The sequence below is a fragment of the Dromiciops gliroides genome, chromosome 4 (genome assembly GCF_019393635.1).
Source record: "Dromiciops gliroides isolate mDroGli1 chromosome 4, mDroGli1.pri, whole genome shotgun sequence".
Classification (NCBI taxonomy): Eukaryota; Metazoa; Chordata; class Mammalia; order Microbiotheria; family Microbiotheriidae; genus Dromiciops; species Dromiciops gliroides.
In genome coordinates, this window is record NC_057864.1 from 130,960,590 (window position 1) to 130,975,976 (window position 15,387).

The following is a 15,387-nucleotide window of genomic DNA, read 5'->3' on the forward strand; positions in this document are numbered from 1 at the left end:
ATATGTGTAATTTATAAGAACCTTATCATTATTAGGGTAATTAGAGGGAGTCTATATAGACAGAGAGGCATGGGTGTGATTCAGTTATGTTGGGATGATGTACTGTTCTACTTATCTCACTTTACCTTATATTGACATCTTTTTCCAGCTTCTTTTCTCTCTAAAACAGGAGTTCTTTTTTGTTTGTTTGTTTGTTTGTTTTTAGTGAGGCAATTGGGGTTAAGTGACTTGCCCAGGGTCACACAGCTAGTAAGCGTCAAGTGTCTGAGGTCAGATTTGAACTCAGGTCCTCCTGACTCCAGGGCTGGTACTCTATCCACTGTGCCACCTAGCTGCCCCCTAAAACAGGAGTTCTTAACTTTTATTGTGACATAGACCATCTTTGCCAGACCGATAGAATCTATGGGCCCTTCTAAGAAAAATGTTTTTTTTTTTAATTGAAGAAAATGCTGTATTTCAGTTTGAGATTAGTGAAAATAGAGGTGTAATCTTTTTTTCCCATCCACAATCACCAACCTCCCTGAAACCTATAGATGGTCCATGGATCCCAGATTAAAAATCCTGCTCCAAAAGCAAGTAATGAACAAAAAAGCTTCATGTTATTTTGGAGAAGAGTATGGGAGATAGATTTGTCACCATTTTCTTCTTACTTATAATTTAATCTGGACATTTAGCAAGAGTTCTTTATTTGTGTAATCCTATTTGCCAAAAATTTACTAAAGAAACTAAAGAATCTAAAGTTTTCCTGGAAAATGACTTTGGAAAATCATAGCTCCCCTTTATATAATACTTTAAAGTTAATAAAATACTTTACTCAACAGTAACCCTGTGAATTAGTATTCCCATGTTCAGATGAGGAAATGGGAATAATAAACAATTTGGTGGTATGGAGAGTGCTAAGATCTCCCTTAGTAGATTCAGTTCCTGGCTCAGACACTTAATAACTTACTTAGTCTTACTTTACCTCAGTTTCATAATTTGTAAAAAGGGATAATAATGCTTCACTACCTACCTCACAAAGTAGTTGTGTGTAAAGAACTTAGTGAATTGGGCAGCTAGGTGGTGCAGTGGATAAAGCACTGGCCCTGGATTCAGGAGGACCAGAGTTCTAATCTGACCTCAGATACTTGACACTTACTAGCTGTGTGACCCTGGGCAAATCACTTAACCGTCATTGCCTGGCCAAAAAAAAAAAGAACCTAGTGGACTTTAAAGTGTTCTTCAAACATGAGCTGCTCTCTTTATGATAAGAATCAAGAGACTAAATGGTTGAGACCCAGCTCAGGTCCTGGGTTACAGAGTCTGAAAATGAACTTGATAGATTAAAGATGTTTTGGGAATTGTTCTTCCATTCCTCTCCACCCCTTGTTTTGTAGGGAGTACAGCAACATTCTAGTTTATCTGGAACCAGAATGAACTGATGAACAAAGGGAAAAGCTAATGAAGCATCATACCTATTATTAATAGATAAAGTATATGGAGCTACAGACAGATTGGAGGAATAGTATGAGGAGGGGTTGAATGGAATGATGCCTGTGTTCATTGTATGGAAGGAGGTCTGAAGCCTTACGTGATTTTGTTGAAGTTTAACTGAATTGTCTTCTTCTCATGACTAAGCTGAAGTCACATGAGAGAAGAAAATGTTTTAGAGCTCTCTTTGAAAGTCTCATCTCTTTTCCACTCTTCCACCTATAAAATAAATTTAAATCAGGGGCCCTTAACCTTATTTGTTGGCAGTCTAGTAAAGCCAATGGACTCCCAATCAGGGTAATGGTTTTAAGTGCATAAAATAAAATACACATAATTACAAAAGAAACCAATTATATTGGCAGCTTTCAAAAAAATGAATCACCAGTGTGCAATCCCTGGGTTAGGAACTCCAGTGAGGGAGGCCATGCCCAGTTTGTGGGTTTAAAGACTAATGTGAAGCTTAGAGAAGTTAATCAATACCTCCAGTCTCAAAACTCAGTGGTTTTTTCCATTAAATATTGTAGAATGTCAATTCCAGAGTGGAAAGCATTTATTATTTTGCTTTGTTCTTCAGTTTTCATTTTTAATAATTTCTACTATATTACTCAATCCTTTTTACACATAGTGATGATTTCCTTTTCTTCATTTGGATCCAGGATTGATTTGGAAATAATATTTTTAAATATTTGCTTTTGTGGAGATATTGCTTGACAATGCATGACCTTCTACAATTTTTAAGTAATGGATGCTTCATTTTCTTAAATAGGTTTTTCTTGATGGAGACCTCACCAAGCAATCCATTATTAATTTGGTGGATTTAGCAGGTAGTGAAAGGCAAAAATCCTCTGGATCTGAAGGAGACAGATTGAGAGAAGGGTCACGTGTTAACTTAAGTTTAACTACGCTGGGCAATGTAATCAGGTAACGTAATCAAGAAGGAAGCAGCTTTCTGACATTTGGGGGGGGGGCTCAGGGCAATGAGGGTTAAGTGACCTGCCTAGGGTCACACAGCTAGTAAGTGTCAAGTGTCTGAGATCGGACTTGAACTCAGGTTGTCCTGAATCCAGGGCCGGTGCTTTATCCACTGTGCCACCTAGATGCCCTCTGACATTTTTAACATAAATTTTAGATGATATTAAAAATGGCTTTTTCTTTAAGACTTTTAAAATCCATTTATTTTGAACATTAGAATTAGGTATCCTAAAAAGGGGGGGGGGCGGCTAGGTGGCGCAGTGGATAGAGCACCAGCCCTGGAGTCAGAAGGACCTGAGTTCAAATCTGGCCTCAGACACTTAACACTTATAGCTGTGTGACCCTGGGCAAGTCACTTAACCCCAATTGCCTCACTTAAAAAAAAAAAAAGAAAAGAAAAGAAAAAAAAAAGATGATGAAAAAAATTCAGCAAAACCAATCAGCTAATCCAAAGAATCTGACAACAACAATGCATCCTACATACTTTTCTTGGATTTTTCTCCCCAGGGCAGATGACAGTTATATTTTTCCTTGTCATGTCACAAAGAGATTTATTTTGTTTTCTCCTGTTGTATGTTTTTTTTTATTGTAGTGCTCTTGCAGATGTTGCCATAGGGAAAAGAGTTCTGCACATACCCTACAGAGACTCTGTTCTGACCAGACTCCTCCAATCAGCCCTGGGTGGGAACAGTAGGACCATTATGGTAAAATAATGTATTGTAGTAAACTATTTTATTTTGTACCATGCTACCCCACGTCACAATGAAAACCACAGGCTATCAACTTTACTAGCAAAGACCCTTTAATAATAGAATAAGATTCACTTTGTCTCACTTGAAGGGTTATTCTCCATCATCCACTATCTGGATGTCAAAAATGGGCAATTAACATGAGTTGGGACTCACAGGCTAAAGACTGTTTAAAATGGATTGTCCCAGAATGTACCTTGGCACTGTTAGCCATTTGCCAGTTGTCCATGAGATGCTTCTAAGCCAGTATACTTGGATATATTAATTCAATCTCAAAATTATTAAGCTTTTCTTACGTGTAAGGCATTGTGTGCTAGGTGCTAGAGATGAAAAAACAAAACTGAATCATTTCTCTCAAGAAGGTTATATTCTATTATATAAAAAGATATTGCCATTGTCCTCACACAATTTGTTACCAGAGGTGTAAAAAGAGACGGGAGTTGAAGCTTAAGTTTCTATTGATGTGGACAGGAGAGAAAGGTAGGTCACTGAGACTAATTATATGCTCTTTTCTCCCAAAATACCCCAATATTTTTAAAAAGCAAATTGATTATTTATCACTTCAACTTACTTAAATGATTTCCACTCTATGTTCTAAAAAATACAATGACCATTCACTTGAAGTTTTTTCAATCCAGTTACCTTTGAATACATAAGACAAAATGTATTTTGTTAACAAAGAACATAAGACACTTCTGCCATAAGAGGAATCTAGTTTAAATGTGGGCCTCTTTTCTTTCTTTCTTTCTTTCTTGCTTGCTTGCTTGCTTGCTTGCTGTCTTTGCAGGGAAATGATAGTTAAGTGCCCAGGGTCACACAGCTAGTAAATGTTAAGAGCCTGAGGCCAGATTTGAACTCATGTCCTCCGGAATCCAGGGCCAGTGCTTTATCCACTGTGCCACCTAGCTGCCCCCGGGGCCTCTTTTCTCAGAAGCAAAATTTCCTAGTCTTCTGTGTTGCTCAATGTCTCTTGATCTGTGTTCTTTTACTATTGACTGTTCAGTTTGCACTGATATTTTTTTTCTTATCAATTTTACTTAAATCTTTGATATTTTTAAGTGGTAGCTTCTCTGACTCCCACTATATAGTTCCATTCCAATAGTGCAGAGGAGGTAGCCCTGGGACCTAGAAGACTATGCCAATGGAGTAGAAGCTATGGCAGATCATAGCAAGGTGAAAAACCTTTAACTGTAAGCCCAGAGATAGACTGTGTTTGTCATCCAAAGGCCAGTAAAAGTTCAGAAAACTTACTGCCAAGATGTTGGCCACCAGGTAGTACATTTTTCTTTTTTGCTAAAGGGAGGTCAGATAGTATGTACACTGCTGAAATTTCTAATCTTCCCAAGTATTGATTTTCTAAAATGTTAATAAGTCTATATTGATATTTGAGTTTGTTAAGAATCTCAAGTCATGGAGGCAGCTAGGTGGCACAGTGGATAAAGCACTGGCCCTGGATTTAGGAGGACCTGAGTTCAAATCTGGCTTCAGACACTTGACACTTACTAGCTGTGTGACACTGGGTAAGTCACTTAACCCTCTTTGCCTTGCCCAAAAAAAAGAATCTCAAGTCATTTCTTTGATGCATTTGTGTGCTTGTCAGTGTGAGTACTCATGCCAGTGATGTATACCTCAGCCCATCCAAGGCTGCCCATCTTATGATACTCTTGTCCAGATCCTCTGGGAAATCCTCCATGGGAAATGGAGTCCAATGTGCTGGGGACCTTCTTCTTATTCTCTTTGTGTGGATACCAAAGGAGTACGTGGACAGTCCATTGGTCTTACTTACTACATAACCATCCTTATCTTCTTTCCCCTGAATTAGTCAATCAATAACTTACTACATTCCAGAGACTGTGCTAAGTTCTAAGGTTGCAAAGATAACAACCAAACAGTCCCTGCCTGGAAGAAGCCTACATTCTATCAGGTTAAACAATGTGTCCACATATACATATATGCAAAATAAATACAAGATAATTTGTACTGGGGAGACATTTGATGGGATGAGGAAAGGCCTCATGAAAGGTCTCTTCCCAGAGACCAAGATAAAGAGAGAGAGTATTGCAGACATGGGAGACAGAGTGTGTAAAAGAACAGAGACAAGAGGTGGAAAATCATATATGAAGAATAGCAAGAAGGCCAGTTTGGCTAAATCATAAAGAATATGAAGGGGGTCATATATAATAAACTGGAAAGGGAGGTTGGAACCAGGTAGTGAGGGATTTAAATGTAAACAAAGGCATTTTTATTTTATCCCGAATATAACAGGGAGCCTTTAGAGTTAATTGAGGAGAGTGATGTGGTCTGACATCACTTTGATGGCTCTACAGAGGACATATTATAGAGGGGAGAGACGAGTCAGGCAGATTAGTTAGGACTGGTGCTCTTGTAATAGTCCAGCTGAGAGGTAATGAAGATCTGAACTTGGGCAGTGGCCATGTGAATGAAGAAAAGGGGACAGATGAAAGAGATCTTGTGGCTATAGATACCCATTGAGTCTATTCACCAATCATCTTTTAAGGTGAGGAGTTGAGGATGACTTAGAGATTGTGAACCTGGATGACTAGAAGACTGGTCTGCCCTCAACAGAAATAGGGAAGTTTAGAGAAGAGGCAGGCCAGAGAAAATCTAGCATGATTGAAGAAGGGAAGAAGATCATGAGTTGTGTTTTGGATGTAAGTTAAATTTGAGGATTTATGTTAGCTCTCTTTGAGTTTCTAGAGGGTGGTCATGCAGAAGAGGCTATTAGCCTTGATCTTTTCAGCCCCCGAAGACAGAGCTCTGGAACAATAGGTAGAGAAACAAGTTTAAGCTTTATGCAGGCAGAGCCAAGATGGCAGAGGAGAGGCTGTGATTTCCACAAGCTCCAGATAAACCCATCCATTCACGCCCAAATAATGCGGCAAAAATCAAAACCCAGAACAGCCTAATGCACATAAGAACAGAGTGAGCTGTTTCTCCGCAAAAGAGGGCAATTCTGATCACCTACTGATCAGGCTGAACAGCTCAGCGCGCGGTCCGGACCCAGCACATGTCAGAGTCTTCAGCACCAGCAGCTTCTGAGGCTCCGATCACAGACTGGTGAGGGGGTTCGGAGGTAGGCCGGGGTGAAGTGGAGGCAGTATCTACTGGAGTTGGGGCAAAGCGCCCTGGATCTGAACCAGTGGGCTGAATCGAGTGGTGGTGGCCCAGTGGGGGAGGGGTAAAAGCACGCCAAGCTTCCGACCATAGAGAATCAGAGTTCAATCAGACTTCTGTTTCCAGGTCAAAGAGAAAGCGACTGTGATTACTCACAAGCCAGGCAGGCTAAGAAGAAGCCCAGTCACTCCCTGGGCCACGCTGTAGCACGAACAGTGTGTCCTGGAAGCAGCGCTACACTTTAAGGAGTAAAAAGCCAAGAAATAGTAAGCCAGGATGTGTAGGCAGAGAAAGCAGAAGACCATCGAAAATTTCTTTGGGGGAAAGGTAGACCACAATACATCCTCAGAAGAAGAAGATAATAATAGGGTCAAAGCTCCAACATCCAAAGCTTCCAAGAAAAATATGAACTGGTCTCAGGCCATGGAAGCTCTCAAAAGGGACTTTGAAGAGAAAGTAGGAGAGATAGAACGAAGATGTAAAGAAAGAGAGGAAGGAATGGAAAGAGAAATGAGAGCAATGCAGGAGAGTCATGAGAAAAAAGTCAACAGTTTGAAAAGCCAAGTGGAAAAGGAGATTAAAAAACTGTCTGCTGAAAATAATTGCCTAAGAATTAGGATTGAACAAATGGAAGCTAGTGACCTTATGAGAAACCAAGACACAGTAAAGCAAATCCAATTGAATGAAAAAATAGAGGGCAATGTGAAATATCTCCTTGGAAAAACAGCTGACCTAGAAAATAAATCTAGGAGAGATAATTTGAAAATCATTGGACTACCTGAAAACCATGACCAAAACAAGAGCTTAGACACCATCCTCCAAGAGATTGTGAGGGAAAATTGCCCTGATATTCTAGAAGCAGAAGCTAAAATAGAAATTGAAAGAATCCACCGATCACCTCCTGAAAGAGATCCCAAAAGGAAAACCTCCAGGAATATTATAGCCAAATTCCAGAACTCCCAGGTGAAGGAGAAAATATTGCAAGCAGCTAGAAAAAAGGAATTTAAATACTGTGGAGCTCCAATAAGGATAAAGCAAGATCTAGCAGCTTCTACATTAAAGGACCGGAGGGCATGGAATATGATATTCCAGAGGGCAAAGGAACTGGGACTACAGCCAAAAATCATGTACCCAGCTAAACTAAGCATCATCTTTCAGAGGCAGACATGGAATTTCAAGGGAAAGAAGACTTTCAGGCATTTGTGATGAAAAGACCTGAACTGAATAGAAAATTTGACTTTCAAATACAAGACCCTGGAGAAGCATAAAAAGATAAACAGGAAAAAGACTTCATGAGGGATATTAAAAGATCAAACAATTTATATTCCTACATGGGAAGATAATACTTCAAACTCATAAGAACTATCTCAGTAAGGATTTAACAGAGGACACAGGTCTGAACTGAATACGAAGGGATGTTATGTTTTGTTCTTTGTGGGGTGTCTTATGTCTGGGGCCAGATTTGGGCTCGGGGCCTCCTGGGTCCAGGGCTGGTGCACTGTCCACTGTGCCACCTAACTAACCCATAATGACATCCTTAAAATAGGGTTGAGGTGTAGGAGAAATAGACTGGGGGAGGGGGAAGGGGAGAGATGGTCTGGGGAGAGGTTGTTCACATGAAGGAAACAAGAAAAAAGCTTATGGAGGGGAGGGGAAGAGGGGGAAGGAATTGGGGAGTGAGTGAACCTTAATATCATCAGAATTGACTCAAAGAAGGACTAACATATATACTCAAGTGGGTATGGTAATATATTTTTGCCCTGAGAGAGGGGAGGGAGATAAGGTGGGGGGGGGGGGAGGGAAGGGCATATTCTGGGAGAGAGTAGTAAAAAAGCAAAATACTTTCAAGGAAGGTAAAGATGTTTGGCATAACAGCACAAGTATGACATATTGAATTGCTTGATTTCATAGGGAGGGTTGAGGAGAGAGGGAGGAAGAAAATTTGGAACATAGAATTAGCTCAAAGACCTTAAACTCATCAGAGTTGGTGCATGGAGGGAATAACATTCACACCCAGTTGGGAGGCGTAATCTATTTAACCCTACAGGAAAGTATGAGGGGAAGAGGATAAGGAAGGAAGGGTGAAAAAAAAGGGAGTACAGAGTAGGGGAGGCAACAGTCAGAAGTAAAACACTTTTGAGGAGGAATAGTTCAAAAGAAGATAGAAAATAGAGTAAATATCATGGGAAGGGAATAAGATGGAGGGAAATAGTTATGATGATTGAATATAATGGCAAAACGTATGGTACCTACTTTGCTGGGCTAATATGAAGAAAATTCTTTGTCAGGTTTAAGGTACTTTATTTAGGTTATGATGAACAGGATACTATCAGAAAAACCTGGAAAGACCTACATGAACTGAAGCAGAGTGAAATGTACTGTATACAAAATAACAGCAATAGTGTAAGATGATCTGCTGGGAAGCATGTGGTTATTTTCAGCAAGGCAATGGTCCAATATAACCCTGAAGGACTTATGAAAATGGCAACCCATCTACAGAGAAAGAAGTGATAGTATCTGAAAATAGATGGAAACACATTTTTTTTTTTTTTTTTGGTGAGGCAATTGGGGTTGGGTGGCTTGCCCGGGGTCACGCGGCTGGTGGGTGTTGGGTGTCTGGGGCCAGATTTGGACTCAGGTGCTCCTGGTTCCAGAGCCAGTGCTCTGTCCACTGTGCCACCTAGCTGCCCCTGGAAACACATTTTTTTTAAAAAATTTTTTTCTCTTTGACAATTCCTCAGTCTGAAGTTTTGGGAGTTTTTTGACTGTTTTCTCTCACAACCTAGCTAATGTGGGAATGTTTTCCGTGACTACTCATGTATAACTTATTTTGAAATGCTTGAGTTCTAGTGGGTGGGGGGTGGGAATGGAGGAGGAAGAAGTTGGAACAAAATTTTTTTAAAAAATTGATGTTCAAATTTGTTTTTACATATATTTTGGAAAATAAAATTCTATTCAATAATTTTTAAAAAGCTTTATGCAAAGGAAGATTTTTCTCATAATGCATTATTCCAAAGTGGAATGGGTCACTTTAGGATGTATTAAATTCTCCCTCACTAGAGAGATTGAAGCAGAGACTGGATGACCATTTGTTGGGGATGGATTCGAGGGTATTCTTGATGATGATCAGCTTAGACTCTGAGGTCCCTTTCACCTCTGGCAATTGTGATTTCACTTCTCACTCTCTCCACTCTCCATATCCAACCTGTTGCCAAGTTCTGTCCATTTTACATCTGTAACATCTCCTGGATACACCAGCTTCTCTCCTCTGACACTGCTACCACCTGAGCACAGGCCCTCATCCGCATATACCTGGGCTGGTGCAGCAGCCTGCTGGTTGGTCACCCTACCTCAAGTCTCTCCCCTATTCCAGTCTATCTTCTACTCAAATTGATCTTCCTAAAGCTCAGGTCACTAAACCATCCTTCATTCAATAAACTTTAGTAGCTTCCTATTAATTCTAGGATCAAATATAAAATCCTCTGTTTGGCATTCAAAGCTGCTCCCTTCCTGTCTTTCCAGTCTTCTTATACCTTACACCAAGGCTTCTTAAACTTTTTCCACCCATGACCCCTTTTTGCCCAAGACATTTTTAAATGATTCCAGGTATATAAAATAGGTATACATAACCTTTTTTTTTTTTTTAAGTGAGGCAATTGGGGTTAAGTGACTTGCCCAGGGTCACACAGCTAGTAAGTGTCAAGTGTCTGAGGCTGGATTTGAACTCAGGTCTTCCTGACTCCAGGGCTGGTACTCTATCCACTGCGCCACCTAGCTGCCTGCACATAACCTTTTACTGTTGCCAAATTTTTCATGACCCCCACATTCAGTTATGTGACCCCATACGGGGTTGCAAGCCACAGTTTAAGAAGCTAGGCCTTATACCACCCCCACCCCCAGCCATACTCTGTGATGCAGTAACACTGGCCTCCATGCTCTCCCTCATCTCTCAACTGTAGGCATTTTCAGTAGCTGTTGCCTGTACCTAGAATTCTCTCTTTCCTTACCTCTTGGTTTCCATCAAGTTCCAGCTAAAAGTCCACCTTCTATGAGAAGCCTTTTCCCGATTTTTCTTTAATGTTAGTCCCTCCCCATTGTTGATTATCTCCAATTTTTCTTGTACATATCTTATTTGTACATAGTTGTTTTCATGTTATTTGCCTTTTATACCATGAGTTCCTTGAGAGCAGTTATTTTTTGCCTTTATTGCCTCAGTGCTTAGCACAGTGTCTGATACACAGTAAGTGATTAATAAATGTTTGTTGACTGATACTACTACTACTAATAGCTATCATTTGTATAGTACTTTAAATTTTGCAAAGTGCTTTATAAATATTATCTCATTTGATCCTCACAACAACTCTGTATTATTATTCCCATTTAATGACTAAGGGAGCTGAGGCATGTAGAAATTAAGTGACACACAATCAGAAAGTGTCTGAGACTGGATTTGAATTCAGATCTTCCTGACTCCAGCTCCAGCATTCTAGTCACTGAGCTACCTAGCTGGCTGTTGAATGACTGATTCTATGATGGAAGTCATAATTATGTAGAATATGGTAACCAGTTCCATCCCAATGAAAATATGCATTATGAATTCAAGTAATGTGACTACTGCAGAGTATTTATTCTCATTAATCCAGAGCTAGCTGTAGTAAGTGGCAGAACTGAAATTTGAACCCAGGTTTTCTAAGTCTAAACTTTGTCCTCCTTCTAAATACATGTTACCTCTTAGTCTCTAAAATTTTGTAGTGAGTACTTATTCAGATCCCTTTCAATCTGTAATACCTGGCACAAGGACTCTTTATAAAGCCAATAGCTAGGGGCAGCTAGGTGGTGCAATGGATAGAGCATTGGCCCTGGAGTCAGGAGGACCTGAGTTCAAATTCAGACTCAGACACTTGATACTTTCTAGCTGTGTGACCCTGGACAAGTCACTTAACTCCAATGGCCTCAACCAAATAAATAAATAAAAATAAAGCCAATAGATGGAACTAAAAGTTTGATGAATATATTTACAGATTGCTACTATAAGTCCTGCTGATATTTGTTATGAAGAAACTTTGTCAACTTTAAGATATGCTGAAAGGTAATTTTATGAATATTTATTCCCTTTGGTAGTTCCAGATTTTTAAATCAGACAGGTTCATGCAATATCACAGTTCCTGAGTTAACTTTTTTTTTTTTTAAGGGAAAAGGTAGGGTTGTTAGAGTGAAAGGATAAAGAGCTGAGCTAAGATAAAGAAACTGAGATAGAGGGAAATCTAGGACCATTCATTCTTTCATTCTAGCCTGAAGACCCCATTCGGGAGGAGAAACATATGCTAAATTCTATGAAGATGGTTAGTTACAACAGTGCCAAAAATATTTGATGAGAAACAATTCAGGAGTTAGCTACCATTCACTGAGAGCACGTCAATAACTCTTCCTCTAGAATACTAGGGAATGGTAGTGCTGGGATGGAGAGGAATAGTTATTGAGTCTTGCAAGAGTGAGAGTGAGAGGCATAAACCATTCTGTGAGGGAGGTAGATAGAGCTGTCTGCCATCTTGGCTATATGTATGACAAATTGTTAAAATAAGAACTTGTTAATAATCCACTCTATGGAAATGCTGGCCTCCTAGCATCTTTGATCTAACCCAGTTATACTCAGGAAGTCATGAAAATATTCATTTCTAGCCCTTTCTGTCACCTGTAAACCACATCTGAGAATATTTCAGAAAGTCTTGCTTACCACAACATATTCTATTCTGTTTCAATAAAACAACTTGACAAATACTTGAAAGTATCAGGGTTTGATCCAGTTGACCACCCCCGACTCACTGATAGGTAGAGAATGGAATTTACTTTAAACTCAAAGTTTAGATGTTGAAATTGTAGAATACTGGGTCACATAGCAGAGAAAAGGGGTTAAATTTTATAGGCAATCGGTCTGTTTCTAGCTACTGCTTGCAATCATTATTAAATGCTTTTATAAAAGAATGGGATCTCTTAATGTGTTTTTTTTGTTCTCCTTGAGAAAGAACTAAAAAGATCAAGAACAAAGCTGTGATAAATACGAGTCCCACTGAGAAGCTGATAAAAGAACTGAAGGCAGAAAACAACAGACTGTTGTCCAGGCTTGCTGGATTAGGAAATTCAGGGAAAAGAGTAGCAGATAAAACCAGTAGGTATTATCAACTAAAACCACAGGTCTCTGTCACATAGAGAGAGGGAAATAGAGATGTTAAGTGTTGGGAGGATGGTGTCAGGGAGTGAACCTGCCTAGCAGGCCCCATTTGGGATCATTTAAACAGAGGCATCCCCAAAGTTGGGTCTGAAAGCTTTGCCCAAGGGAACAGAAATAATGTTCAGTGGGAAAAAAAAGCACCAACAGCCCAGGATTAGAATTGAGCCAACAAACTTTTTTACTAGAGCACCTAATTATCTGCCATGTGTGGAGTACTGGGTGTGTGCTGGGCATGACTTTAGTAAGAGTAACAAATGAATGGCTAGCTTATGATAGAGAGGTGATTATCTCTCCTCTGCCTGCATCTAACATTTTCAATTGAGAGGGCAGTGGGCTGTGTTTTCAGAATGTGCCCCAAGTTACTGAACTAATGATACTGGAATATGTTTCGATAAGAGCCTTATATTACTAGTATAAGACACAGCCCTGTCCTCATCTCCAGTAATACCCAGTGGGGACCTTCACAGGTCACACTGGTGAACATATTAACTCTGGGGCCTATCCTTTCCAGCTCTATGTTCCCAAATTATTCTCCTTTTTATATATATATATCAGGCTACCCTGCGTATCTTCTTCAGAAGAGTGATAACATTTTGGACCAACAGGCAATTCCACTTGTGTTTATTTTGCCTAGCTTACCTCAGGGTGAGTTCAGATCATCATCTTGAAGGACAACTCGCCTGGCAGAGTGTTCTTTCTCAAGGGACAGGTTACTGTTCAAACTTTCTTTAGAGAAAACAATTGGAATTCACTTCCAATGTGGCTAGGTTAAAAAAAATAATAAAATCAATATACACTGAGATTTTGTGGCCGCTCTCCATAACACAAAAGACTCGCTAAGTGTGTTGGATGTTAAACAAAGAAATGTAGCATTGAAAGTTCTTTTTTTACAGGACTGGTCAGCCCCAGCCTAAGTGGGTGAATATGCTACATAAGCAAATACATTGGAGGTATAAAAAAAGGCAGTAAGTGTATGATAAAAAAGGCAGTTAAATGTTATCATTCATTTACAAGGGAATTCTAATAGATTTCTGGAATAGAATTCTTACATGCATTCTATCCTTATATATACATATTATATATATACATTATATATATTATACATTATTATATATAATAGGTGTACAATATGTAACATGCCTTGAAGAACGGGTCAAGGTATTGAGGTCTATTTTGTACATAGTCTTTGATGCTTTACATCTGATCTTTAAACCATCACCTTCCTTTCAGAGGAACTGGAGTGTTTACTGGCCAAAAACCAATTGCGTCTTCAGACTATACAGATTACATGGGAACACCAGCTGGAAGAGGCTCAAAAGGAATGGGAAGAACAATATAGTGCAATCACACAGGTGAACTTTCTTTTGGCTACTAGGGGCTTTAAAATTAATTGGTCTTATCTCCCACTACCATTCATAAAGCTAAAGAGTCTTGTGCTATACCAAGATTTTCTCATTCCCAGACTGGAGCAATAGTGCTACGGATGATTGCTTTTTTAGTGGCTGATTAAAATTTTCATTATGGGGTGGGGATGAACATACTGGATGCTTAAGAAATCTGTATTAATTGATGTATGGAGGAAATAAAGCCTAAAGTTTTTGCTCAATGTACACTGAGAAAACTGGAGGTTCAAATGTGGCCTCAGACACTTACTAGCAGTATGACCCTGGTGAAGCCACTTAACCCTCTTTGCCTCAGTTTTCTCATCTGTAAAATGAACTGAAAGAGGAAATGGCAAACCACTCCAATATCTCTGACAAGAAAACCCCAAATGGGGTCATCAAGAGTCAGGCATGACTGCACAACAAGCAAAAAGAACACTGAACTTGGGAATCAGTAGACTAACGTCCTTAAACTGGAGGGGGAAATCTAATGTAGTTGTTAAGAGTACTGAATTTGGATTCAAAAGACCCGAGTTCAAATCCTGCTAACTGTGTGACTCTGGGCAGGTGACTTAACTACTCTATACTTGTCACCATCTCCACATGAAAATGTGAAGCCAAGTTTCCACATGGTTTGTATTAGTTAACTTCTGATCTCCGTTCCCTCCCCACATCCATGATCCCAAATCAGTTCCCCTCTCCTGTATCTGGTTTCCACCTCTGACAAGGTATCAGGTTTGACTAATCTCTAAACTATGTGACCCTGGACATGTTACTTAACTCCAGTTGCCTCTCTAAAAAAGGTGGGGGTGGAGGGTGGGAGGGGAGGCGATAGAGAGTCAATAAAGTTAAAAAACACACCTCTAATTTCTATAACCTGTCCAGTTTGAGAGACAGATTGTAAAGGCTGTAAGAAATGCCAAATTGGAGACAATTAGAAGAGAAAGGAAGATAGGTGCTTCTGAGATTACATGAAGCAACCCAAACTTGTATTTAGCCTGGTGGTCATCTAATACCTTTGAAACAAATGAGGGACAAAGAACCAGCCTGCTTCCCAATCCCTGTTTGGACCTAAGCATCAGCAAAATCTAGTTTAAAGGGACAAATGGAGAAAAGGGAGGAAAATCCTGAGTAAAAAAGGAGCTGGTGTAAGTCAATGGTAAACTTGACTTCAACTCTCCTTCCCAAAATGTTTTCATATTCCTCCCCCTGGGCATGTCTGAAAGCAACAATAAAGGAAGTAGTAGAGAGGGAAAGTGCAAAGATTAGATAAAAAGGGCATCACTGTGTCTGCCTAAAGAAAGAGGAGATGGAAGTAGATATCATTAAGGGTGCAAGGAGAAGAATCAGAGATTAGAGTAAAGAAGGAGAGAGTTGGGGACATTGTCAGGTATTGAAGTATGAAATCAGGGAGAAGGGAGAACTCATGGCAAAAGGATTCTATTTTCAA

The 15,387-nt window shown here is 39.7% G+C and overlaps 1 protein-coding gene across 1 annotated transcript in view; it reads left to right on the forward strand.

Annotated features, from left to right (window-relative positions):
* LOC122754698 (kinesin-like protein KIF28P) overlaps window positions 1–15,387 on the forward strand; it is a 53,830-nt gene that overhangs the window by 17,375 nt on the left and 21,068 nt on the right. The window contains exons 6-10 of the mRNA XM_044003182.1: window positions 2,237–2,391; window positions 3,035–3,146; window positions 11,348–11,415; window positions 12,350–12,476; window positions 13,788–13,907. Coding sequence (XP_043859117.1) covers window positions 2,237–2,391; window positions 3,035–3,146; window positions 11,348–11,415; window positions 12,350–12,476; window positions 13,788–13,907 — 582 coding nt within the window. The remainder of the gene's footprint in view (window positions 1–2,236; window positions 2,392–3,034; window positions 3,147–11,347; window positions 11,416–12,349; window positions 12,477–13,787; window positions 13,908–15,387) is intronic.